This window comes from Drosophila sechellia, chromosome 2R (genome assembly GCF_004382195.2).
Source record: "Drosophila sechellia strain sech25 chromosome 2R, ASM438219v1, whole genome shotgun sequence".
Lineage (NCBI taxonomy): Eukaryota > Metazoa > Arthropoda > Insecta > Diptera > Drosophilidae > Drosophila > Drosophila sechellia.
In genome coordinates this window covers 7811958-7839420 of record NC_045950.1, presented here as the reverse complement: position 1 = coordinate 7839420, position 27463 = coordinate 7811958, and the positions used below count along the sequence as shown (strand labels likewise).

The 27463-nt window shown below is 41.0% G+C and overlaps 4 protein-coding genes, 1 long non-coding RNA gene and 1 other non-coding gene across 9 annotated transcripts; 3 read left to right on the top strand and 3 right to left on the bottom strand.

Moving 5' to 3' along the window:
* Window positions 1-10: 10 nt before the first annotated feature.
* LOC6608695 (RING-box protein 2) lies at window positions 11-27460 on the top strand. 3 transcript variants are annotated; one of them, XM_032716540.1, is made up of 3 exons: window positions 11-85; window positions 709-950; window positions 27204-27385. In XM_032716540.1, the coding sequence occupies exons 2-3, from the start codon at window positions 791-793 to the stop codon at window positions 27383-27385; spliced, it is 342 nt and encodes a 113-aa protein (XP_032572431.1). In that variant the 5' UTR covers window positions 11-85; window positions 709-790. The 3 variants fall into 3 exon arrangements, with proteins under 3 accessions (XP_032572431.1, XP_032572430.1, XP_002033420.1); XM_032716539.1 differs by having other exon boundaries at window positions 23-138; XM_002033384.2 differs by lacking the exon at window positions 11-85 and having other exon boundaries at window positions 791-950; window positions 27204-27460.
* Window positions 950-8117, bottom strand: LOC6608699 (facilitated trehalose transporter Tret1-2 homolog). The gene is made up of 6 exons (XM_002033387.2): window positions 7198-8117; window positions 3079-3175; window positions 2880-3005; window positions 1908-2693; window positions 1565-1850; window positions 950-1496 (listed from the first exon to the last, which is right to left on the bottom strand). The coding sequence occupies exons 2-6, from the start codon at window positions 3160-3162 to the stop codon at window positions 1312-1314; spliced, it is 1467 nt and encodes a 488-aa protein (XP_002033423.1). The 5' UTR covers window positions 3163-3175; window positions 7198-8117; the 3' UTR covers window positions 950-1311.
* Window positions 4497-13469, bottom strand: LOC6608698 (facilitated trehalose transporter Tret1-1). 2 transcript variants are annotated; one of them, XM_002033386.2, is made up of 8 exons: window positions 13428-13469; window positions 10632-10890; window positions 9125-10059; window positions 8180-8330; window positions 6418-6543; window positions 5448-6233; window positions 5104-5389; window positions 4497-5035 (listed from the first exon to the last, which is right to left on the bottom strand). In XM_002033386.2, exons 2-8 carry the CDS (start codon window positions 10731-10733, stop codon window positions 4848-4850), a joined length of 2574 nt encoding a protein of 857 aa, XP_002033422.1. In that variant the 5' UTR covers window positions 10734-10890; window positions 13428-13469; the 3' UTR covers window positions 4497-4847. The 2 variants fall into 2 exon arrangements, with proteins under 2 accessions (XP_002033422.1, XP_032572425.1); XM_032716534.1 differs by lacking the exons at window positions 8180-8330; window positions 9125-10059; window positions 10632-10890; window positions 13428-13469 and adding an exon at window positions 7101-7342.
* LOC116800617 lies at window positions 8290-8726 on the top strand. Its single transcript, XR_004361510.1, has 2 exons — window positions 8290-8366; window positions 8421-8726. It is a non-coding gene; the product is annotated as an uncharacterized LOC116800617 (long non-coding RNA).
* Trnam-cau lies at window positions 18425-18497 on the top strand. The gene has a single exon. It is a non-coding gene; the product is annotated as a tRNA-Met (tRNA).
* Window positions 23078-25345, bottom strand: LOC6608696. The gene is made up of 3 exons (XM_002033385.2): window positions 25286-25345; window positions 24895-25230; window positions 23078-23258 (listed from the first exon to the last, which is right to left on the bottom strand). Exons 1-3 carry the CDS (start codon window positions 25343-25345, stop codon window positions 23112-23114), a joined length of 543 nt encoding a protein of 180 aa, XP_002033421.1. The 3' UTR covers window positions 23078-23111.
* Window positions 27461-27463: the final 3 nt, after the last annotated feature.

The window sequence follows — 27463 nt, the reverse complement described above, 5'->3', positions numbered from 1 at the left end:
AGTTTTCCCTTGTTTTGGTGGGGCCACACTAACTTTTGGCTTGCTATTGTTTACATTAATTTATTTCGACTTCTTATTACCAACAGTAAGTCAAACCGGCGGTTCCTTATCATTTGCATGAAGCTAAGCGAGTAGTAGGTGAGTTTGCGTGAGTTTACCATGTTAAGGAACGCTGTGATTACCTTTCCTTCGTATCAAACTTAGAATAGCATTTCTTTGTTCTCGGAGCAATTTTTTGGCAACTTGAGCAAAACATATAAATTCGTATCAGCCATTTGGTACGAAAGTAAATTATATTTTTACCAGGGATAAGTGCGGGGGTTCATAATATATCACGTGATTCTTTTTGTAGCTTTCATACTCCTATTAACCAATTTTATCGAGTAATATTCCTAATATTTTTATAATTAGCTTATTTTTAATCCTAAACCTGAGTTACGGACTGACCTACGTACCTGGTTAGACCACATTTGCTAATGATCAATAACTAAGATAGTTCCGGTTGTTGACTTTTTAATACCCTATACTGTTAGTTTAACAGTTAGAAAAATATTAAAAAAAGGAGTCGAATATAACTTTAAATTTTCGGCCAAATTGAAATAGACATAAAACATTAAATGAAAATTAAAAATAAAAGAGCCCTTAATAAATTCATATATATAGTTGAAATTATAAAACATTTTTAATTACTTTTAATCTCTCATACAGGATACACACAAGAAGCTAAACCTTAAAAGACTACTCCTGCTAAAAAAAAAAACGGAATCTCAGTTTCCCAGACTTTTTTGACATGGCTGATGATCCAGAAAACTCAGTGGATAGACCCACAGACGACGGAGATGCCAGCAAACCGGAAAAGATGTTTACACTGAAGAAATGGAATGCAGTTGCAATGTGGAGTTGGGATGTGGAATGCGATATCTGTGCCATTTGCCGAGTTCAAGTTATGGGTGAGCAATACTACTGATCTTAAAACTCGAATCTTGAATAGCAATAATAATAAATGCCCCTACATATGTAACAATATGCAACTAGAATATTAATATTCTAGTGTCTTTGGTTAATACTATCTTAGTAGATACGCCAATCGCAAGAGAAAATGTTTTTTAAACACATGTAGGTGCCTAGAAACTTTCAAATAGTCGAAGCATTATTTTAATTTCCAATTGGTGTATTTTTCAAGGGAAATTTTGGTATATTGCTCTTGCCGATAAATTCACCTAATGATTATTAATAATAACAATTTAAGCACTAAAGACACTACCCTAGCATTTGGTTTGATCGCATCTCAGATCCTTAGCAACACGCCATTTACATGTTAAAGGAAAATGGCTTGATGTTGACCACCGCGGATATGGGCACACGGCCCATCATCTTTCGCTCGATTTCCTCCAGCGACTTGCCCCGCGTTTCGGGCACATAAATTATCACAAAGAACAGACCCACGATGCAGACGACGCCGAATAGCCAGAAGGCTCCATGCGGGCCCATAGCAACTGCACACAAAAATATCAAATATTATTAAACCATTCATTTTAGTTAGCTGTAAGCTTGCACTACGTACCCGTAAGGTCCTGGAAGGTCTTGGTCACCACAAACGTGCAGAACCAGTTGAAAGCCGTGACCACCGAGGCAGCCGGTCCTCGAATCTTGGCTGGCAGAATCTCGCCCATCATCAGCCAGGGAATGGGTCCGAAGCCCAGGGAGAATCCCAGAATGTAGATGACGAAGCAAGAGAGTGGCAACCAACCCAAATGGGACACATCCGGACCATGCGCCTTGCAGTAGAAGAAGCCGCCCAAAATGGACAGGGTCAGGATCATGGCGATGTCGGAGACATATAAAAGAATCTAAAAATAGGAAATTATGATTACTAAACAATGATTTTCATTTATATGCAGCTTTACCTTTCTGCCCAACCGATCAATCAGAATGATGCCCATAAACGTAGCAAAAAAGTTAACAATACCCACGATGATCGTGCAAAGATTGCTATCAATTGTGGATCCCGCATCCTTGAAGATCTGGACCGTGTAGAAGATAACCGCGTTGATACCGCTGAACTGTTGAAAGAACATCAGACCCAAGGAAATGGACAGTGGCTTCAGATTGATGCGCTTAAACAGCTCCAAACAGGTATTCCGCGTGGCCTGACTATCGGCTTCGGCCTGAGATTGCATTAAATCCTTTAGTTCGGGCTCCACATCCGCCTCCTTGCCACGCAGCCATTTTAAAGCCTTCCTGGCACGCTCTTCCTGACCACGGTTCACAAACCAGCGCGGAGTTTCGGGGATAATGATCATCAAAATCAGGAAGGGAACGGGCAGAGCTGCTCCCAAGAAGGCCAATATCGACCAATTCATAAAGGATCCCGCCACGTAGCAGACCAGGATGCCTATGTTGCCAAGGGCGGTGGGCAGCAAACCCAAAGTTCCTCGCACCTCCGGCTGCAAAGTCTCACCCAGATATACGGGCAGGGATAAAGAAGCAATGCCAACGCAGAATCCAGTTAGGAATCGTCCGCACAGAATCATGATCACATTCACAGCACAGGCAATCAGCAGTGATGAGACGATGAAGGGCACCGCAGTGGCCAGGATCGTGTTGCGCCTGCCCAGATATTCAATCAAGGGTCCTCCTGTTATGCCACCTGCTAATGCAGCCAGCGGCATGATGCCACCAACCCAGGAACCCTGCAATAAGATCGATTTCTAGTGATTACATAGGGGTTTAGCTTCGTTTGGGAATAGAAATTCGATTTTCGCTGGAAAAGTGTGCTTTTGAAACACTGTTAAAATTATCTGAATTATTCAACATATTATTGGGACTTTTTAGCTTAGAATTATCTTATCTGCGAACAAAGAGTTAGCTTAACTTACAGCATCTTTTGTGACCTCGAAGGAGGTGATGGTTCGATCGGTCATTGACACAAGAGCAGGCGACGTATAAGCGCTGACAAATCCGACCACCAAGGAGCACAGCGAGACACTCAGAGCAGCCAAGACCTGGAAATAGGCACGATTTTAATTAGTAGTTCGCAGTTCTCCACACTATATTTCACTAATGTAATGCAGGCACCTGGGAAAAGGTAAAATTGGCCTTGGTCCCTTCGGCGGGCACGGAGTAGGACACGTGGGTGTCCGCTCGCATCAGGATCTTCATCGCGGTGCTGTATCTTTAAACTGAATCACGAACTGAAATCGTTTTTGGCTGGCAACGAGGCGGCGAATGTAGCTAATACAACTTTAGCTCGTCAAAACTCAACTGAATCTTGGTTTTATTCCCTGTCACTAATTTACAATATTTTTTGACGTGATTTGTAAGGAATCGGCACACTGTGCATAATCCTTTTGCGATATGTAATAGTGAAATACGAACGCAAGCGAAAAATAATAGTCAGGCTCTGCTCGTCAGCTATGTGGGTGATGGTCTTGCTCGAATTCACTGGTGCATATTAATAATGATAATAAGATATACGACGTGCGAAGACAATCTAGCTTCCGTCTAGCTTCTCCTCAATCTCATCAAGACCAACAGATGGAGCTGCAAAAGTATCTTAATCCAAGCCAGCGTTACACATTTTATGAGGCCCATGCACGTACACGAAGCCATCGAGTGTTGATCGAACCGATATCGCCTTTGCGAGCGACGGAGATTCTGTTCCCCAGTGTTTAATCAAGACCGAGCTTATCAGTTTATTTTGAAAAGCAGCGATGTTCGAATGCAAGCTGCAACTGCAACTGCAACGCATCGACAGAAGTTGCAGGGTCAGCTGTCAGAGTTTACATCTGCTTAACACACCATCTATTCGGATACGATGCATCCATCTATCCATCAGGCAGCTAGCATTATTTGATTTTTGTTAGATACAAATAAATGTAATTAATTTTTGAACCGTTATCAGCATCTATTATGCACTTTCTTTGCGTCACTACGAGTGACCTATTATTAGCTGACATTTGTATTATATTAAGATCAGATTGCATTACCGGTTGTAACTGACCCAATTAATGACAGAACTCAGCATTAATAAGTGCGAATACCTATAATATAACCCACAAGTAAACAAAAAACAAATCAGATTGATTAACACATAATCGCCCAGCCATTGCACGGATGCATCTTTCGCAACTGTTTATTCGCTGAATGGCCCGCCGATAAGATTCGAACCTAAACAGATGCGATGCGGGGTCCATGTAATGCTCCTCCTTATCGAGGCTATTCGGTCGAGTGTCGGTAGCAGCTAGATTTTTGCGATAATTGCCAGTGCAAAATCGAGCACACGCGTTTCTATTTTAGAATTTCATGTGCCTCTGGAATGGACATCTAGGCGATTGGTCATGTATGGTTAATGCATACATACTTATATTTAGAACGGAGTGCGGGGACACATTCGGTATGAAACTCACGTATCTGAGGCGCTGACATTGCTGCAACAGTAAACTGCATTCTGAAGGTCGTATGCAAAGCGATTTTTCGAGGAAAGTAAACGTAACTTGGATTTGGTTTGATTTGTATTTTAAATTAGTCTACATATAGATACACTTACAGCGTAGGTAAAGTACAATATATATTCGATATATAGCCAATTGGTGTATTTTTCCAGGGAGATTTAGGTTTTTTGCGCTTGCTTTTGCACTACAACTAACTACGATTCATGTCATTTTTTACACCGATAAATTCACGCCACATTCATCAAAATGTCAACAAATTAGTGCTAGAAATCATAATTTACATAATAAAACTATGCACTTAATGATTATAAATAATAATAACAATTTAAGCACTAAAGGCACTAGTCTAGTATTTGGTTTGATCGCATATTCAGATCCTTGGCAACACGCCGTTTACATGTTGAAGGACAATGGCTTGATGTTGGCCACTGAGGACATGCGGCGCACACGGCCCATCATCTTCCGCTCGATGTCCTCCAGCGTCTTGCCCTGCGTTTCGGGCACGTAAATTATCACAAAGAACAGACCCACGAAGCAGATGGCGCCGAATAGCCAGAAGGCTCCATGCGCGCCCATAGCAACTGCACACAAAAATATCAAATATTATTAAACCACTCATTTTAGTTAGCTTTAAGCTTGCACTACGCACCCGTGAGGTCCTGGAAGGTCTTGGTCACCACAAACGTACAGAACCAGTTGAAAGCCGTGGCCACCGAGGCAGCCGATCCGCGAATCTTGGCTGGCAGAATCTCGCCCATCATCAGCCAGGGAATGGGTCCGAAGCCCAGGGAGAATCCCAGAATGTAGATGACGAAGCAAGTGAGTGGCAACCAACCCAAATGGGACACATCCGGACCATTCGCCTTGCAGTAGAAGAAGCCGCCCAGAACGAACAGGGTCAGGACCATGGCGATGTCGGAGACATACAGAAGAATCTAAAAATAAGAAATTTTAGTAAACAAGGATTCTCTTTATATGCAGCTTTAAACCCACCTTTCTGCCAGCCCGATCAATCAGAACGATGCCTATAAACGTAGCCAAAAAGTTAACAATACCCACGATGATCGTGCAGAGATTGCCATCAATGGTGGATCCCGCATCCTTGAAGATCTGGACCGTGTAGAAAATAACCGCGTTGATACCGCTGAACTGTTGGAAGAACATCAGACCCAAGGAAATGGACAGTGGCTTCAGATTGTTGAGCTTAAGCAGCTCCAACATGGTGTTCCGCGAGGCCTGACGATCGGCATCGGCCTGGGATCGCATCAAACCCTTCAGTTCGGGCTCCACATCAGCCTCCTTGCCACGCAGCCATTTCAAAGCCTTTCTGGCGCGCTCCTCCAGACCACGGCCCACAAACCAGCGCGGAGTTTCGGGGATCAGGAACATTAAAATCAAGAAGGGAACGGGCAGAGCTGCTCCCAAGAAGGCCAGCATCGACCAATTCATAAAGGATCCCGCCACGAAGCAGAGCAGGATGCCTATGTTACCAAAGGCCGTGGGCAGCAAACCCAAGGTGCCTCGCACCTCTGGCTGCACAGTCTCACCCAGATAGACGGGGAGGGATAAAGAGGCAATGCCAACGCAGAATCCAGCCAGAAATCGTCCGCACAGAACCATGGCCACATTCACAGCACAGGCAATCAGTAGCGATGAGACGATGAAGGGCACCGCAGTGGCCAGGATCGTGTTGCGCCTGCCCAGATATTCAATCAAGGGTCCTCCTGTTATGCCACCTGCTAATGCAGCCAGCGGCATGATGCCACCAACCCAGGAACCCTGCAATAAGATAGATTTCAAGAGATTAGATACGATTTTAGCTGCGTTTAGGAATATAATTTCGCTTTTCGCTGGTAAAGCGTGCCTTTTAGGACTTATTATCCAGCTTTTCTCCAACTATTCTTAGGAAGTGCGAACAAAGAGTTCACCTAACTATGACAAATTACATTTTAGTAGTACTTACAGCATCTTGGGTGACCTCAAACGAGGTGATATTCCGATCGGTCATCGACACAAGAGCAGGGGACGTATAAGCACTGACAAATCCGACCACTAGGGAGCCCAGCGAGACGCTCAGAGCAGCCAAGACCTGGAAATAGGAAGGAAAACGACTTTAATTAGTAAGGCTTGCAGTTTTCCACAGTAGTTACTCGTAGTTACTCGTATAATAAAAGGGTATACTAGATTCGTTGAAAAGTGTGTGACGGAAGCATTTCCGACCATATAAGGCCGAGTCGAACTGGCCATGTCCGTATAAACGTCTCCATCTCCGGAACTATTAAAGCTAGAGAGTTGAGATTCAAGTTTGCTTCGAAATGTTGCACATGCTGCACACCCACATCTTTTCAAAAAGTTTTGATATTTTTAACATTTTTTTAGAAGTCTTGTAAATTTCTATCGATTTGTTTAGCAAGGTTTTGCCACACCCACTCTAACGCCCACAAACCACTTAAAACTGTTCACATTTTTTAAAAATCGGTTTGAATTATTGGATTTTTTCTTATTTTATTCCCCAATATCTAGCGATAAGCCAGAAAAGTTATGAAAATTTCGCTTTGGGATTTCCACTAGCTGAGTATCAGGTATTTGATAGTCGGGAAACTCGACTATAGCATTCACACTTGTTTAATGATATAATGCAGGCACCTGGGAGAAGGTACAAATGGCCTTGGGCTCCTCGACGGGCACGGAGAAGGACACATGGGTGTCCGCTCGCATCAGGATCTTCATCGCGGTGCTGTATCTTTAAACTGAAATCTGTATCACAAACTGAAATCGTTTTTCGCTTGCAACGAAGCGGCGAATGCAGCTAATACAGCTTTAGCTTCCTGCCTTTCACTTTGCTCCTTGGAAATGGAATACGTTTGGCGCGATCGCTCGTCAAAATGCAACTGAAACTTGTTATTATGCCCTGTCACTAGTTTCCAATATTCGAGAATAGTTTTCGCCGTGATTTTATGGGGCTCAGGCACGTACACGAAGCCACCGAGTGCTGATCGGACCGATATTGCTTATGCGAGCGACGGAGATTCTGTTCCCAAGTGTTTGATCAAGACCGGGCTTATCAGTTTGTTTTCGAACGGCAAAGACAAAGAAAAGGCGCTATGCCGATTTTAAAAAGCAGTTTCAGGGTCTCTTCAGCGAACGCGCAGCGATGCTCGAATGCAAACTGCAACTGCAACTGCAACTGCCAAACATCGACAGAAGTTGCAGGGTCAGCTGTCAGAGTTTACCTCTGCTCAACACACAATCTATTCGAATCCAAAACCGTCCATCCATCAGGCAGCTAGCGATATTTTTAGTCCGGCCATAACTAAATGCGTTAATTTCAATTAAGGCATGAGCGTCTCAGACGCAAACGCAGCGGCATCGTGCGAAAATAGCTCAAATGGCCCACACGCCGGCAGCTCAATCTGGAGGCCCCTTAAATTGCTCAACGAGTGCTTTATGGTCGCATTAGTGCCATTCATAATCTCGGGACCCGGGAGGCGCCAACGAGCTTAACGAGCGGACAATACATGTCCTCCACCGCCCCTGGATTTCACTATGCGCCGAAGGACTACACTCGAAAAATTAAGAGCAAATCTACTTATAATTAGCAAGCATGACTTAAGAACTAAGCTAATGAAGTTTTGAATGAAGATATCTTGCTTGAATCTTAAGATAATTGAGATGAAAGGGTATAATAACGATTTTTTCTCTCAGTGCACGCATGTGTGACCCACCTGTGTCCAAATGTATATGGGATTCGTTGTCGGACGGTAGACCTCCAGCTTGGGCTTGCCATCCTCGGTTATCTGGCGCACGAAGGGCACCGCATGACGGATGTTCTCGCCGCGTTTGTTGCCCATCTCGTCCATCTCGTAGAGTCGTCGGCTGTGGAGGAGGTAGAAGAGAAGGTTGCAAAACTGCGTGTCAGTCAGTTGTATTGGAAGATGGCCTTTGCTAACTAACAGTCTATTAAAGTGTGGCCCATTGCGAAGGCGCGTGTACGGCGGATTTGCCCGAGCCGGAGATACTATGAGATCGCTCAAAATAGTCGGAGCAACGTCAGTGGTAGCCCAATTTGTATGCCACTTGGATTAAATGAATCAACGAAAGTGCGCAAATAGCTTGAAAGCAATCTTAGGCATGCGAGGAGCTAACTATTCAATTACTCAGATTGCTCATCGTTTACTACGGGTGTATTTGGAGTGACTTACTATTGAATCATAACTACATACAAGTATATAAAGTTAAATATGCAAAAACAAATAAACATAATTAAGCTCATGTGATTAATGTGCCTAATCTGATGGTTTCAAAACTATTTTGTTAAACGAATTAGATTGGAAAACAACAAAGAGCTAATCGCATTTTGTCATCTTTCTTGGTATTGAGTGACACCTTTTCACTGAACTTATCAGTTCCAAGAAATATTTGATTAATGCCCGCTTTATCTCATCGGTCTATATAAAATAGCGCATAGGGTGATATCCAAGTTCATACAAGGCTAACAAAATATTCACTTTCTTCGAAGTTGTTAATTGCATTCATGGTAATTTCCTTTAATTGTATACTATACTACAAAGTCCGGAGACACAAAAGATAACCCCTGGCTATGAACTTTCGCGGGTTTTCACCCAATTTGCTTGCTATTTTTGATAATTTTTCATAAAGAAGACACTCACCTCTTGCGGGAATCTGTGCTGATGGAACGCTGCTGTTGGAAGTGCTGTCGTGAAGTGAGGAAGTCCTCGTCGCTCTCGCTTTCCAGATCCTTGAGATCGATGATCACCGGCTTGGTAATGTCCTTGGGTCGGTGGATCAGGCGTTTGTGCTCGGCATCTTCGCCCTCCTCGTCACTGTCGGTACTCGATCCCTGGAGGACTTTGTCGAGCTTGAATGTGACACGTGGATCCAAACTCTGATGCTTGCGTCCCTGAAACTCCCGCCTTGTCTTGTGGAACTCCTCTTCCGACGACGATTCCTTCAGCAGGTCCTGCAGGAAGCGTGTGCCCTTAACGTCCAGGGAGACGTGCTTCTTGGCCTGAAACTGCCGGCGATTGTCGTTGGCCAAAATGTGCTTCAGGTCCTTCAAGATGCCCTTGTGATCGACGCTGGTTGCCTTCTGTTGCTGGAAACCAGTTCGCTTCTCCTCGAAACTGTCCTCGTCGCTGCTCTCGGCTGCTTTGTTACTGTTGGTATTGCTGTTTCCGGTATCCCGACGTTCGAAGGACACGCGTGATCCTTTCAAGCTCTGCTTGCTGCGCTGCAGGTCGTCACCCTGGGCACCTCTCTGCTGGCGATCGCGATGCTCACGGATCTCCAAGGATGTGGGCGGCGGTGGCAAAGGAGTCAACTCCAAACTACCGCTGGCGCGCAGGGGAGTCCTCTGTTGCTGCTGTGTAGGTGGCTCGTTAATGTCGTCGTCCTCCAAAAGCGGGCGAAACGATAGCGGTGGCTCGTCCTCCAGCAAGAGCTGTGTCCTTACTATGTTCTGTGGATGCCTTTGGGGTGACACTTGGGGGAATAGGAACGGATCCTCTGGCAGAATTGTATCCAAGCTGGTCGCTGTGTTCGAGGTGGACAAATTACTCTCCACGCGATGATAGCCCAGCTCGTCCTGTGGATCGGATTCGATTCGAATCGAAAGACAGTCGCGAATTAATTAAATCGAATCATAAGCATGGCATAACTATGAAGCCTCCCCATCTCTCCATCAAAACGAAACCGCTCCAAACCGCCCGAAATCTTTGCGATTAAGTCGCGGTGTCTGATCTTGAACACCAATCTCAAAGGTTGGAAGAGGTCCAGCATTATCGGCCATGTGCGTACTTGATGCTGCTCTTTAAAATGTTGTTTTTGGATCCTTCTGGTGTATACTCATAGCGAATTTAGTGGCTCATATAATATTCTATGCACAAATTTTATAGATAGTTTTTATTCAAGTTTTTAATAGGCTAATTATCAGTTTACGAACTGTTAGTTACAATTTTTTGCCGACTAATTAATTATTTAAAGGTTTCATTGTCGTGAAATAGATTACAAAAGCACTTGGCTCGTTTCAAAGTTTGTTTGAGGAATAAGATATCTGATGTAAATAATATCAATCTGTAGATTAAGTATAAGAACTCTAAGAATGCCTAACAATCTATCTATTGACTACCCCAATATTGTTTTCGATGAGATACTTACACCTACTCGGGTTAGTTTTTCCTTGAGCTTGCCCATGGCGTTGCTCAGCGGTTGATGACCGCCGCCTCCGCCGCCGGCTCCTCTGTTGTCGCGTCCACTCATCTTATTAGCTCAATAGCTTGCTAGGTGAACTTGAACTTGAAGGTTTTCCTCGGGAAGTTTGCTCTTGCCTCAAATTTTCACTTGTTTTGTTTTTGCCTTCCAATTGACCATATAAACAATGTCTTTTTCTTTGCGTTGATTTGATTTTTTGTCTTTGCTGCAAGAAAATAGAAGATTTCAGATCGTTAGAAAAGTATACAAAGTTATTTAATTTTCACTTTGTAATCAAATGCATTTATCAGCAGTTCTAATTTGTCTGATGTCTGGCACGGTTGTATTGCTTTCATAGAATTGTTCGATAGTAATTGACTACTGATATACTGGAACGATCTAGAGTATTATTATGCATTAATTGGAATGGCCTGATGTCTGAAAAAAGGGGGCAAATCGCAACGATTTTGTTCAAAAATAGTTTGGTACTCGAAAAGTTATAGATAAGTGCACTATATCAGCGATTTTTGTCTGCTTCAAATCGTCTGATGTCTGCGCTATTATCGCCAAGAATTTATGGGTTGGGTTTTCGATAACGCTCGAGCCCCCTTAGCACCCAAACACGCCCACTTTCTGTGGCCGGTTGTCCTTGATTTCCACATGTGACCAACTTTGTAGGTAGCCACAGTGAAGGCACTGATTTTCCGCAACATATACACAAACATAGTTGTTTTTATTTACTTTTCACGCAAACTTGTGTGAGCGGCTGTTTTTCGCGGCAACGTGGAATTTATTTATGATCTTTTATATTTGGCATGCGGCAGTTGGCTAAAAAATATACATTCAAAATGTATTTCAAAAATTTTCCACCCACTTTCCTGTGTGCATATATTAGCTGATTAATGACCGCATCGCGGAAAAAAGGGAAATAATTTCATTTTTTGGCTTTGTCAAATTTTGTTTGGTCTATTTGTATTTTTGTTGACTTTTCACTTTGCGTCATGTGATGCCTGGGAAAATGTGTGGGCGCCATGTCGTCGACGATTCGTCTCTGCTTTTTTTTTTTGCCAACGCTTTTCCACCAAAGCCTCCCGCTTTCCCCTTCCAACCATAACATTTGTCTGTTTTCTGAATTCTATTCTGTTTTTGGAATTTCGTGCAAATATCAGCAGGCGTGACATAATGCTAGGTCTAATTCATGTGCGTGGGGGCGTGGCCTCCCACACGAAAGTTGAATTGCAGGAACACCGAAAAAAATATTTTAATATACAATAGTATGCTAAAAACTTTCTATATTGCAATTATATACTAAAAAGATTGAACGTATTTTGAAGATGGAATATTTTACTTTTTCTTTTGTGAATTTAAAATCTTTAACATTTATCCATAACTATTTATTTGTATTTATCTCTAATCCAAGTAGTTCAGATATAAGCAATAGAAATAACCTGTTGCAGTCCTAACATTTCCTGTGTGTGCATTTCCCTCCAAAAATTGTTTCATTTTAATGGCCAAAACTAATAGTTTTTCTCCGCGTGTCGCCCGTTCAGTTATCCATTTATTGGTTAATGAACGTGTTGCGCTTTTCGCCAGTCTAAAACGCAATTGCAACGCCAGTGCTTATATGCAAATTCTTTTGCGAAAGGCGCTAAAAGTTGCCATTGACCTTGAAGGCCGCCGCCTCAGTGGGCGGTTGGGCAAATGACACATATTTTTGGGGGCCTGCGAGGCGAAGGCGAACGGAAACAGATCGAGATCGCAGCGCAGACTCTCTTAAGCCCTGGTTGGGGCCAGAACCGCTCCCGCTCTTTAGCCAGCTGACGCGCGCTCTCTTAACAATCGAACTCACGTGCCGACTGAACCCCGCTCTCACGCGCACTCACACTGGCAAAGGGTAAACCCACACAGGTGCGCAGCCTACGTCAACAGTGCAACGTTGCGATTTTGTATTTTGTATAGTCGTATTCGTCATGATCTTGCGGGCATTTTATTTTTAAAAAACGTTTTTCATGCTGACAGCAGATTAAGAAAAGCGTAATCGAAATTCAAATTAACAAAAGGCAGCCGCCAGACGAGTATTATAAGTAAATTCGCTTCAATTAGCGCATAAGAACGCCCACACGCGAATTCAAAATTAAAATGTATATTTTTGATTTTTTTTTTTGCTCAACTTTGTTTTCACTTTTTGCGCGCCACGCCACTCACAAATATGCACTACACACGAAATTCCCAAATATTTTTGTAAGAGATAAAAACCAAGTGTTCTTGTCTAAAATTAAGAATTTTCACGGTCGCCACTCTCCCAAAATTTTCTCGACTTTTCTTTATTTCCTCGAAGATTGTATTTTACCCTTGGCCAAAAAGTTTTTGCCATTCCTTTTCCGTTTGGTTTACTGCTCTTTTACAACATTTTTTCGCACATTACGTAAAATAGTTTGCTGTTCGCAACGGGTTCATTAAAATGTTGGTTCATAAATATTTCCCAGTTTGACGTAGTATGCAAAAATGCGCATAAATTTTCAGGTTTTTTGAATTTCTTGTATACGCCAGACAGCCAAGAGACTTTTTTATTTCTTTATCTGTATATTTATTCGAATAGTTTCTGCAAAATTTACTTGAGAAACGCGATAGGGTGGCGACCGGAACTGCTCGGAAACCAAACTATTCATAAATATAAGCAACTGGAATGTTACACTGTGTTTTGTGCTGTAGTTTTTAGTTTTTTTAGATATATTTTTTGCGGCGATTTTTGTGGTCTTTTACCTTTGGAACAAACTACTAAATGTGATATCCACTATTGTGGCACTGAAGTTCGAGATTCGAATGCGCAACGTTTATATAGCGCACACCGATTTCGTCGCGGAAGAAGAAGAGTTATTCGCTCAAGCTTTTTGTTGTTCCCCAACGGTAAAACAGGCGCTCTCTTCGCCCTCTCTCGCTCAGCGCTTGACTGTATGGGTGAGTTGGAGAGAGTTGACTTACCATAGGTATTTTCGGGGACAGAGCGTCGAGCGAAGGTCGAAAAGAAGGCATGAATGAATGGGGCTCGTCTATGTGTCTGTGTGTGTGTGTGGGACGCCTCCTAGTCGTAGGTGTCTCTGCAGTAGTTGTTGTTCTTGTTGCTGTTGTTGTTGCTCCTGGCAGTTGGAGGCTGCGAGAGAGGATGACGCGTGTTCTTGAAGAGAAGTCGCAACTCGCGACCCAGTGGCACCATCCAAACCCATTTTGTACTCTATTCGCGAAAAGGGTTTCCTCGGCTTATTCATAGATATGAGGATTCATAGATATGCGGATTCATAGATATGCGTAACATTAACTTTCAACTCATTTCTAATGAGTATAAAATTACTAATCTCTATAGCCGAAACATAACGCGCAAAGTATTTAGCTTAAAATAAAATGTAGATTGTGGGATTATCAAGATCATGGTGTATAATTCTACTAACTAACAAATCATCCAACTTAAAAAATTCCTTTAATGTGAAATATTGTGATGGGATATATCCGCAGTCGGTGTCCTCCCAGTTTGCACTTTTATTGATTTGTTTTGGCCACTGCTTGGTTATAGTTATGGTTATGCTCAATGACCAATTGCCGCGGCCGGGAAGCTGAGAGTTCCTTCGCTCCGCCAATTGATTTTTATTTACACACATATTTTCAATTGATTGTTATTAAATTGACTTTGAGGCGCGTGCAAATTTCTGGAAGCCTTGGGAAACATTTTGCGTGCGACTCCATGTGTCCGCCACTCCGATGTCAATATCAATTCACTCACTTTAGCTTTTTGGGGGCCTGACGCAAGTGCAACCAAAACAAACGATGATGGATGTGTTTATGATATTTGGAAGTAAGCATTAGGCAAATAATTAAACGCATTTGGGTGCCTCGTCTTTCTGCGATGCTCTGCAATTTTTTTAATTCACTTTATTTATTTGTCTTTCGTTTAAAAAAAACACCCAACGCGCCCCCATAAACGAAAAAATAGACGTCGCGGGGGGCTCGTCTCACTATTTCATAACGTGGCATAAACATTGCGCACAATGAGACGACACAATTTCCAAGTACCAGGCCCGCCAGCCGGTTTCGATTCATTTGCAGATACAGATACGACTAGACCAGCAACAGATACGGATACTCGGTCGGTAATGCTCGAATATCTGGATGGTCACCAGTGGTCACCCTGACCGCATAAGTTTGAGTTTCAACTAACCTGCCTAAAAACTCATAGAATGTTCTTACCAATTCATTGACAACAAACTTGAAGCCCTTAAACTCATAAATCAATCTCGTTTAGGTTCCTTAAACTATCAATTTACCCACCATTAGTCACGAACTAGATTAACGCCTGAATCCTCGTATTACGAAGCATTTCAATTTGAACAATCGATAGCAATACTATTATTAAATAGGTGTTTATTGGCAACTATTATCTCTGAAACGATCTGCGGTTCAGAGATTAGAACCCCCCGTTGGTCCGCGCCTCTGCTCAAATATTTTGGACAATTAACGGAAAGTTTTTAGTCACGATTCTTCGCAGCACGCGTAAGATATTTCGGCAATTCCATTTCCACCACATCGACCGTCATTTGCCCTCGACTCGAAGTTGTGATCGGTTCGTATCGGATTGTATCTGGTGTTGTTCTTGTTTTTTTTTAATTTTGTTTTTTTGAGATTTTTTTTGCATGACTCAAGGCTCTGTTGAATCGAGGAAAAGTAATAACACAAAAACAATAGTTAAAGCTCTCAAATGTTGATGAATGTTGTCGTTTCTCGAACTGTGGGAAGGTCGAAAATGCGGCACGCAAAAAATGTTTGAATACAAAAGTTGATTGACAGGAATCGCGAGAAGGAGAGTAAGATCTTAAGAGAGGGATGGCGAGAGAAAATAAGCTGGCGAAATAGGAATTTGAAGTGGTGAAAAAAAAAAAAACGAAAGTGCAATGAACTTTAAAAGTAATTGCACAAATGTGGAGTACTGAGGGTTTGACTTTGGAATGGCACTGAGCAAAAGTTAAGGTAACTTTATATATTCATGGAAATGGATAGGTTTTACAACACGAAATAATAATTACTACAGACTTTCGAAAAGTCACCATGAACTACTCTCTCTTAGAAACCACACACTTTAGATGATTCATTAGAGCATAATGAAGTGTTCGCATTAACAGGCTTTTCGCATTCAAGGCTTTTAACTTATCTGTGGAAAGATAGGTGTATCAGTTCTTCAGTTCTGTTCTGACGTAATTAACAGGGAGCTTTCACGTAATTACCGAACTGTACTCGCTTTTCACAGACCCACTTCCTATTTTGTCTATTTTTAGCAGCTTCAACAGTCTAAAAAATAAGCGAAAAACACAACAGAAATGGCGAACCCAGCGCAGAAAATGCCAAAAGAGACGAGCCCCCCAGTTGCACGTACTGACTAGAGAGACTAAAGAGACAGAGAGAGGGAGAGAGAGTGAGAGAGGGTGGATATATATGTAAGAAAAGAGAAGGAGTTATAAAGGGGAAAAGGAGGGGCAGAGGTATAGCACCTGGTAACAGTATGAATGTAAGAGAAGTCCGAAGAGAGTGCATCAACCTATAAAATTTGCGAAGTGGCGCAGGCGCGCGACTTAAAAGCTGATGCAATTGCGCATTTATTGCATCAGACTCCTCCAGCGAGGCTCCACTGTAGACATTAAAATAACTTAAACTCTGGTACGTGAACGGAAATTTTCCATACGCTAATTAAAGAACTTGGACAAAGTCAAACTGAAGCAAATGGCAGAAAATCATTAAAAGCTTATTTATCTAATTGAAGTCACATAAATTTCTGCGAATAAGAGAGAGTGGTCGAAAGAGAGACACGTGATCTCTTTCCGTTCTCTTTTCTGCTTTTTTGCAGCTAAAATTAGCGCCAAGATATCAAAATATGTAAGACAAAAAAGAGACCAATAAGTTAAGTTAAGCATGTGATTTTGCACCTCACCCTTTCTTTCTTTATATTCGTCACGCGGCCACCCAATTAAAATGTTGCTGTCTTTATAAACACACAAAAATAAAAAGAAAATTTATCCTAGATTTTAAAGAATAACAACGATAAATTTCATTGGCCATCTAATTAATAGGTATGCAATAATCTAAAGTCACTTTGGTATTGACCTGCTTTTTTTCCGTGTACATATGTTATGTACGAACAACTACACATGTTTGTGTGTATACAACTGAATATTCGATTGCGTCTGTATGCGTGGTGACGTTGCTGCTTTTGGCAAACCAGACGAGCCTCCAACCAACACTAAGAGCTCCCATAGCCCACACCCATACACAAATGGCCAATTAAGCTCCACATGGTGACTTTGCTGAACCTTTAGCTACTGCAATCAAACTTTGGCTGGCATTTTCCCATTTGGCTTGCTGATTAGATCCGATTATGACGATCGTTACGGTCCGCAGGAATTTTTATAATCTTCCCGATCGCACTTTAAACTTCCAACTTACCAATGCTCCAATCCATCCGATCGATCGCTGCCCCCCAACGAAAAGCTCCCCCAAAAAGCTTTGCTCGTCACCTAATCATTAGAATTTGACTTTTGTTTTCTATTAATACCCGGCTAATTTTCAATGGGAAGTGGCTGCCTAGTACAACAACTAACACGTGTGCAAATAAGACCTGTTTCAGTGGTATACCGGAAAAAATTTCACATCAATTAATTATTGTGAAAATGGGTATCTTAAAATCATAGGTACTACATTTGATGATCTTCTTAAATATGAATCAAAATGCAAGATTTCCAAATATTCCATATGTTACAATGTATTTTCAGGAATGCCTCTTTAAATATGAAATATTTTTCTTGGTGTACCGCCAGGTGAGACAGCAAGAGGTACTCAGACATCTAGGTAATTAAGGCAAGCTAAATGGCAAGACCGGTGCCCTTCAGCCAAGGTCAAAGTCGCACTGTCCGTCTGTCTATCAGCATTTTTGTCACCAACCGCCAGTGGGCAGTTCAAAAGTTGCGAAGTTGCGTCAGATCGCTAATAGAAAAATTAACTCTACATATGTATATACACCTGTATGTGCATATACATGATATCCACGAGATATGTACATACATACATATAGGAATAAATCCACAAACAAAACGACGATCAACGGCGTCTGGCTTGACTAGTTAGTCATACAGTTTTTAGTCTGCCAACCAGTATGCAAAGATTAAAATACTTAACCGGGTCTGGTTTTGGCGGCTTTAATTGATGGCGTTTATTTATAAATCATCTCATGAATATGCACATTTTTTAGAGGGTAAAACAATCTAGGTTCCCTTTTGCGTGGAACTATAGGGGGGTAGATCAGCTATCGTACGATAGTCTACGGGCACTAAATAAACTGTTTTTTAACGTGTTAATTAAATGGATGATGCAAAACGTTTTGCAAAAAGTTGCTAGAAACTAACGTATTGCCATCTATTAGGCACCGAACATTCCGAAGTACATCTACTACTCATAAAAGTCAAGTTTTGAAGCACAAAAATGTCAATGGGAACCTTTAATTGTATAAATTAAACAACAAAAAGGGCACATTATGTGCTAAGTAATAAATAGAAGCCTTGACCTACGTGCAAAAATGTTCAAAGCGTAGGAAGTGGTTTCGATATCGTTTGTTTTCAAAACAAATGCAAAATAACGAACTAATTCTTAATCCATGTATGCAACCCTGCTCGAGAACTTGCCACGTGGACTGTTTGAAGTTGCGCTCCGACGGCGCCAAGAACATGGCCTCGGTGGCGCAGTTGGCAGCGCGTAAGTCTCATAATCTTAAGGTCGTGAGTTCGAGCCTCACCCGGGGCATGTAACTTTTTTTTATTCCTTCTGTTGAATTTTTCCTTTTTTATGATGGTTAAATCTATCTTAACGGTTTTAAAATGTTTCTGATTGCTTATAATAAAATACTTTACATTTTTAACAATCGTCCCTTTTCAGTAAAAAATATTTTTGTACTATTTACTTTAATAATTTTCTCTTACAATATGCATAGATGTTAAAATGTTATTCAAATTTGTAATTGACTTTTGTATTTTGTTTAAATATTGTCCATGTTGTATGTTCATCTATATTAATACTTAAGTTTTACCTATTCTAATCAAATATTTTGACATCGTGCTAGCATTTAAGCAACCCTTTGTAAATTGCGAATGTACTCACTAAATCCGTCATAAAATTACGCTGGCGTGCGGCCGGGATTATTACGATTACAAAATGCAGTCCCGTAATTCAAACCGTGCAATTACACGGCCATTACGGCTGACATTAGCTTCTTCCAGCTAGCAACGAGATCGGGACAAAGCAAATACAAAACGTTCCACGGGCGGTGCAATGATCAAATCGGAGCCACCAGGCAAAACCGGGATGATGGGCCATGTCAATATTTAGACTAAATCCCACACACCCACGTCGTCTGAATGTCACGCGGTCGCCAGTGGGTTAAGGCTGTTCTAACCGGAATTTTGTGATAGGTCGGCTTAATATCTAATGAACTCTGTTGCACTGGAAAAAAAGAATTCATAAAAGCAAGCAAATTGGATGTGATTCAGCTTGAAAAGGAAAGATTTAAATGTAGATTTTTCTTAAAATTAAAAATATATTAAATATATATTTATATATATATATATATATTCTAAGGTTTTTTCTAGAAAAGGTTTATAGGCGGTTATTTCATCCAGTTCAGTTTGCATTTTCGCAGAACTGCTCTCGCCTGTTTCAAGTTGAATACTCCTTTCATATGACACCTTTTTGCAGCTGGTCAAGTTGCATGGCTTATGTAAAGCGTGCCAAAGAGACGAAGCAAGGTCAGCAAGATCCGGTATTGCTACAAGTATATAAGATACTGATAATAATTCAACACCCTTGACTTGGAGCGCTGCAACAGATCTTTTAAGAGAGTACGGAGTGCGTGTACCAATTTTAAAGGCAAGTGGAAAATTTCATGGAAAATTACCAGGGGGCATTCGCTGGCATCGGCGAGACCAAATGCAGGAGTGCAGAGATTTCAAAAAAAAGTTCCTCTGAAACAAAATTAAAAATCCAAAAATTTTCCATTCCACGGGCTGCACAACTGATCATCTCTCGGCGTGCGCGTGAGTGAGAAAGTACGTCTGCCTCTGCGGCAACCGCATACCTCTCTTATTTTTACCCCTCTGAGTAACCGCTACCCTACACACAGTCATCGATTCGGTTGTTCTTCGTTGATCGCCATAAATTTCAAGTTTGCACCGTGTTCGCCTCGTTCACCGATCTCTGCACATGTGATCGGTCATGTACGTATGGCATCTGTGTGAATGCCGCATGTATCGCATAGTATCTGAATGTGCCAGATATTGCCCACTCGTAAGTGGAACAAGCCAGAAATTGCTACGCTGTGTCTTTTTTCATTTGGTGTCTGTGCAACTTCGTACATTGTATGCGCTAAGGTTCTCGAGATTTTTCTTCGGCGTTAAGGCTTTTCCGTTTCAGATTTCCCTACTTCTAAAATCAAAGTAATTGAAATAATATAATAATTGAATGGTATACGATATACGATTTTAAGGAAGTCAACTAACTTGCTAAGTCTAAAAATAAATTATTTGCAAGCAAGTGATTGAGACTAAATCGTAGTTTACCTATTTGTTTACCCAATCAAAGATCACTCACTAATTGCCTGATCTTGGATCCATAAGAATGTATTTATCTTCACCTTTTGAGGCATTCTCGCTAGGCATTATCCCTTTGCTCCCAGCTTGTTAATTTCCTCTAAATGCCTGAATTATTTTACCGACCGCCCGAACACTCTGCACAAATTAACATTTATCTACTAACATTCACACCTTCAATTCGGTCACATGTGCGACTTTCCACGAACCGATATGGCAATGTGATTTAGTCGAAGATATGGCTGAAAACACCATCAGCGTCACAAAAAAAAGTTTCCACGAGCCGAGTGGAGCTTTCCTTTCATGACGTAGTATTTACCGTGAATGCTTATATAATAGTATTTTAATAAGTATATTATAATGAAGTATAAAATATATTTAAAGATTTCAGATTTTGTATAAGCATTCCACTCTTATTCCAAGTGCAATGCTCAACTTTTTCAGGATAGGGCATTAACCGACTCTTTTATGAGGATGCACTTAAGAGAGCACTTCTCGCAGCAGACAGACAAAGAGCGCCAAATGCAAAGAGCATCGAACGAAGAGCGCGTTTGGGGGCACGTTCGATCGTTGGTTGATTTTCTTTATATTTTTTTTTTCGAATTTCTTGTTGTTGCTGCCTTGTTTGCTGGCTGCTGGGCGACAAGCCCCCGTGCATGACGTCACGTAAGCGAGACCGTTACAACAAATGCGAAACGTGTTGTGCGGGGGGAAGCAGCGGAGAGAATGAGAGAGATAGAGAAGGAGAGAGAGTCTCTGTACGAAAGAGACAGCACATGCAACGTGACACGCGAAGCGAAGCACAAATAAATAGTAAAATATTTATAATAATTTCGAGCATGTGACCAATTTGTCGGTAAATCGAATGCAGCGATAAGACGCAGATATTAAGACCCCGATAAAATAGCCATCGAGGTGCAGAAAACGCGGGTCGCAAGTGCGAAAATTCTCGATCACTTGCCATTTACATACATATATGTACATATGCCACGATTTAAGGGCTATATTTAGGCCCGATCCCAGACAGATCCGCCAATGCACCCGCCAACCTTGAACTTACAACACACACAGATATGCACACACACATACATAGTACATACATATGCACATGCATAACGGCCAGACATTTTTGCATTTGCATATCGCCGCGCAGTCGACTAAATCCCATTCCGATTCCGATCCACTCCGATTCACCTATCTATATCTATATAGTCGGCGAGCGTCTGGTCAGGTGCGGAAAACTGGAATTCTTAATCAGTCGGCTGTCGACTTGTATCGGCAGACCTGAAATCAAAGCAGTAACGATTTTGTCAAGTATGTCCGACTGGTTTGCCGGCCATTCCACTGACACCCTCTATAAGAAGCGGGGTATATGGGTTACTTGGTCGTATTACGTATTCTCAAACTATGAATTCTGTTTACTATTTGAGTGAAATAGGCCTAGGTATTAGGTATAAAACAATTTTAACTTTAATTAAAATACAGTAGACATCTGAAAGTTTGTCAGATACTTTTCGATTTCACTGCCTCCACTTATAGGATAAAAGTCATGTAGTTTACTCGGATGTGTTAAGATTTTTTTAATATTTTTAAATATTTCTCCTTTTAGGACTTGGTCTGAAAATAAAGAAGCATACTTTTAGGATCTCTTTAAAGACTTTTCAAAATACTGTAAATCGATTTCAGTGAATATTTCCAAACAAGGAATTGTAAAATAAATCAGTATAATTTCCTTATATAAAAGGATTTAAATTTATTAAAAATATTTTGAAATTTCTATAATTATTTTTGAGTATTTGTTTATATCTTTTAAAGTTTTCTACTGTTCTTCAAGATATTTCAATATTTTCTAAACAAATAAATCCCAGGGGAAGCATACCTGCCACTGCTATTTGACTTTCCGTTGCAACTCTGAGCTGGTGTTACGTTCCTGGCCAAACATTGTTGAGCGCCCCAAGATCACTCGACTTGGTAGCCCTCTTGGGTAGCCAGACGAGCAGCTTCCGGCTGGTTAAGTCAGGTGAGCTTGGCTGAGATCGGCTGAGGTGGGCACGTCATTGTCACGTTTCGTTTGTCTACGATTCGACGGCCAGCAGTGTACATATTGTGCAATTAAGTCGGGGCGGGCTCAATTGTCGCTTAGACTAATGCATATGCAATGGGCCCATAAAACGAAGTCAAATACCGATCCGCGAGACTTGATTTCTAGATACACAGATGCCCAGACACGCCCCTCCCTTTGGCAGCCCTGCTAAACGATCGCAATTGAACTCGTAGAGATACAAAGATACAAATGCATATATGTAGATACATAGTTCCTGAGGAAGAACTTCGCAGATTTGCAATGACGCAGTTCGTTTGGTGCGCACTAACTGTATCGTGGGTATTCCATATCGTTCCGCTCAAATCAATCAAATTGCCATACTGTTATCGATTTAAATGAAAACTGCCTGCGATCGGTAAATTGATTGAATATGTATGAGCTGAAATTTCCTTTAGAAGATTTCATTTCTCCGCCTGTTGGTGCACTTTATTTTTTCCACTGTGCCTAGGCCGAGCCCTCTAAAATAAATTTTCCATCGCTGGAAATTGTTTATTGACTTGATTGACTTTAACTTGCCACACAGACTTTTATTACGGCAAGGAAATCAAATCGTTGGTGTATGCAAATTAATCGTACCGCTGCCGTTCTATTGACTGTATTTCGAGCTCCTAACTTACGCAATCTAGGCGGGCTATAAACAAAACGAAGATCAAGTTTTATGACGCCCGCGTTTCACTCGATTTTCTCAAAAAACACCTGTGTCAATGTACGAGCGATGCCGTACGCGTAAAAGGTGAAATCCAAGCGGTAGGTTCCCGCGGGCACCGGCATGCTGATCTTTCTGAAATCCAGGGCGAACTTCTCCACCGTCATATGATTCTGGAAAAAAAAAATATGGAGTGATACAGGGCACGAGTCAAAGGGAAGTCGATTATGGCGAGTAAATTCTATTTATATTCATTACAATTCAGTTTTTTTTTTTTTTTTTTTACGCACGGGTCCCACGGCCACACCTCCCGCCCAACCGACCGAGGGGCGCTGCCGTGTATCGTACGGCTCGATTCGCGAGAAAATATAGACGCGATATAAAAAATAGAATAGGAACGAGGAAATGAATATAATGTTAAATAATAAATAAATATTAGTGTTAGTAGGATCTAATTATGTAATAGAAAAGATAATATCGATTGCTTTAATAGCGGCAGAGAGTCAAGATTACAGATAATAGGATAAAGTCTATTATAGTCAGAACATAAAACTCTGTAAGGGTCATGCAACTCATAATTAGATCTACAATGATTTAAGATAAGGGGTATATAGTTTCTAGTGACTCTACTTGGAACCGAGAAGTTAAGCCGACTAATCAAGTCGGGACTCTCAACATCCCCACGAATAAGCTTACAAATAAAGACTGTTCCAAGCATAGTTCTACGGTTAGCTAGGGATGGTAAATTAATTAAAAGTAGTCTACTGGAATAAGGAGGTAATATATGGTTTGCATCCCAATTTAGGCGCCGCAAGGCAAAAAGTAAGAACTTTTTTTGGACCGATTCAATGCGGTCCGAGTGGACTGCGTATTGTGGACTCCAAACAGGTGATCCGTACTCGAGAATCGGACGGACTAACGAAATAAATAAGGTTTTAGTCAAGTAAGGGTCTTCAAATTCCTTAGACCACCTTTTTATAAAACCAAGCACACCCCTGGCCTTATTGACAATAGATGAAATATGGTCAGAAAATTTTAGTTTTGGGTCCAGAAGAACACCAAGATCATCAAATCGTGTTATTCTGTCCAGAGGGCACCCACTTAGAGTGTAAGTCGTGCGTATTGGGTTGGCACGACAAAAGGTCATAACTTTACACTTGGAGCCATTTAAGTCTAATATGTTATCACGGCACCATATTTGAAATCGGTCTAGATCGGATTGTAAGTCCAAATGGCAAGAAGTGTCCTTGTACTGGAGGCATAATTTAGCATCGTCTGCGTACATAAGTACACGCGAATGTTTTATTATTAAGGGGAGGTCGTTAATGAATAAGGTAAAAAGAAGCGGACCAAGATGGCTCCCTTGTGGGACACCGGATGTGACTCGGAGAATAGAAGATAACGAATTTTTAAAGAGAACTTGTTGTGTCCTGCCATTCAGATAGCTTGAAATCCAATTTAGAAGATCAACAGGGAAACCTATAAGATCTAGTTTTAACCCATCTAGTTAACCCCATACAATTGTGATTTTTAAACATTTCTGTTCTGCAATGAAGCGTTAAAAGCGGGATTAAACTTAAAAATTAATCTGTTATCGAAATAACATCAACATTTTAGACTGAACTATAAAGACAAGTATGTCCTACACAAAATTGAAGTAAATATGGATTGTTATAAGCAGTAGAAATTCTAGTTTTCTATAAGTTTCTAAATAAAATCGAAGTAAATATGGATTGATATATGCAGTAGAATCTCTAGTCTTTTTTTTAATTTCTGTGGGGGAATACAAAGAATTCTTTATACACTTACTTCCGTCCAAGGACACGTTTGATTAAAGTTACTCTGCTTGCGAATAGTATCAAAGATGAATCGTTCAAAGGACAAATCGTAATTCCTGCTGGCCATTAGTTTGCAGAAATCAAAGAGTATGTTGTACATAAAGGGTCGATAGCCATCCCGCCGTTGAAAGCACTGCAATCTGGTGGTCAGATTGCGAATGGGTAGCTGAAACAGGCTGACCTTCAGTGAAAGTTCCACCTGATTCCTGCGAACCACCTTCAAATGACAGTATTCATATTTGGTGAGACCGCGGGATGTGGGCAAATCCATGCACTTGACGTTGGTGAACTTCAGGAGACGAGTGCCCTACAGAATAATTTTAATTAAATTTAAAAAAAAATAATCAAAAAAACGATCATACCATGGAATCCTGCAGCAGAACAGACAGAAACAGCAAATATAGTAGCCCATTGGACGGCATTTGGAATGAGTGAAACAATGGCTTAGTCGAGCAAAAATGTTTGAATTTACAACTCAGTAAACGATAAGCCCAAAAATGCGATAAAATAATAATTATTTCCAAATGTATAAGCGATTAAAAAATCGTTAATACAACGCCATTTCTGGCAAGTGGAGTTCAAATCGCACTAGTTCAAAGACCCAGGAAAAGCATAGTCAAGCATTTTCTGTGTATAGAACGTATTTAAGCCCCCGATTAGAGCCATAGTTCGTGACCAATGGCTATTGACTTCTACTTCAATTACACAAAATCATTAAATTCTTGGAAGTATGTTAACAATTTCCTGTTCTTGTGATCGTTTTTCGCTTACCCCAAAAGTGCTAAATCCAGGGGAAATTGTAAAGCGATTTTCACACCAAAAAAAAAAAAAAACATAATTCCTTGACTCACGCGGGGTGTACAATTCGCTTGTAATTTTGTTGTTCTTCGCTGGTTGTACTTAACATTTGTTATTTTTTTCTTTTCTTTTTTTTTATTTTTTCTACGGGTCAGCGAAATTCTGCGATGCAACGCCAGCCAAAGCGGCGTATACGTGATGCCTCACAAGCCATTCGGTGACGACGCATTTACCTTACCTGCTTGTTCTGTTGATTGTCGTTTTCGAAGGTGTATTGTAAATTTCTGCCGATGCGATCGTATTTCGAAATGTCAACACCAACACCTGCAGTAGGTAATTCAAGCGGCTCAGGTGATGCCAGCCAGCTACACGGCACGAAAATAGGTCATACTACATTTGTATATACAAAATGCTATTAAGCTATTATCGTGGAAATTTAGGAATGTTCATAAAATCTAAGACTAGCCCAGTTTCATGTCCTTCAAATCTAGTTTTTGAATTTCGAAAGTAGCATATAAAAGATTAAATTTTCCCGCAGTACCTATAATGAGCCACTGATTGAACCATTTTTGCATGGACTGGTCGAATTTCGGCGGTGATTCTGAGAAAATATTTTCTTGGCCGCCAGTGAAAACCGACGCGTTCCCAATTCGGGCCGCCCAGTACAGTGACCTCTCCCACGAACAACAACCGAAATAACTGAAACGAAATGCGGGGAATTGCTCGCTGATTTGTGATTTACTTTGCACTTATTTTTTATGTGTGCACCACCTTTTGTTGAATGAACGTTTTTGCCGATTTTGGTGTGAATATTTTCTGAATGAAGGCATTTCCGCTGGCCAAGAACATTCATATCGAATAACTGCAATCGGAGGACATTTTCAATAGCTTTTGGCCATAATCAATTCACGGGAAATCGCGCCGGTATCAAAGATTCATTTGCGTCACGGAATCAGGGATTTGAAGCTGTTGCCATTTTAAGCTAATTGTGACTCAAAGTCGCCAGTGACGCGTTTTGCGAAGAGCACTTGCGGATCACTAATTGCACTTTTCTACAGTCTATTTTTAAAAGTGTCTTACGAGTCACTTGACCTTTTCACCCCGACCGTTTGATTCAATTAAGTCGATTTCTGAATTACCTACAGAGGGTGTAAGTTCACCAGGTGATTCACCAATCAATTGAAGATGTTTAGATCACAAAATATGCGAAATTGTAATAAGGAATCGGTCATATTTCTTATATTTAATCATAATTTAATAAAAAAAGAGGCATTTTTCTCGGTTGTATTTTAAACTCTTCCCAAACTCTATTTTGTTATCCATTGAATAATTGAAATACCTATTTCCTCATTTAAACTAATCCTATATTGATGGATTTATTTTTATGGATTTTGGTAACGAGTTTAATATTTTATATTTTCTTAAGATTCCTTTATTTTTATGGATTTTGCTAACGAGTTTAATATTTTATATTTAATTTAGATTCCTGCCTTCGCTGCCAGGCGGACAACAAGCGGGATGTGATGGGTCGCCAGGACTGCGTGGTGGTTTGGGGCGAGTGCAACCACTCCTTTCACCACTGCTGCATGTCGCTGTGGGTCAAGCAGAACAACCGATGCCCGTTGTGCCAGCAGGAGTGGTCCATCCAGCGCATGGGAAAATAAATATCTCCACCTAATATTACTTTATGCTGTGTCTAAAAAAACAATTATAAATAAAAATTCAAAGTATATATATAATTA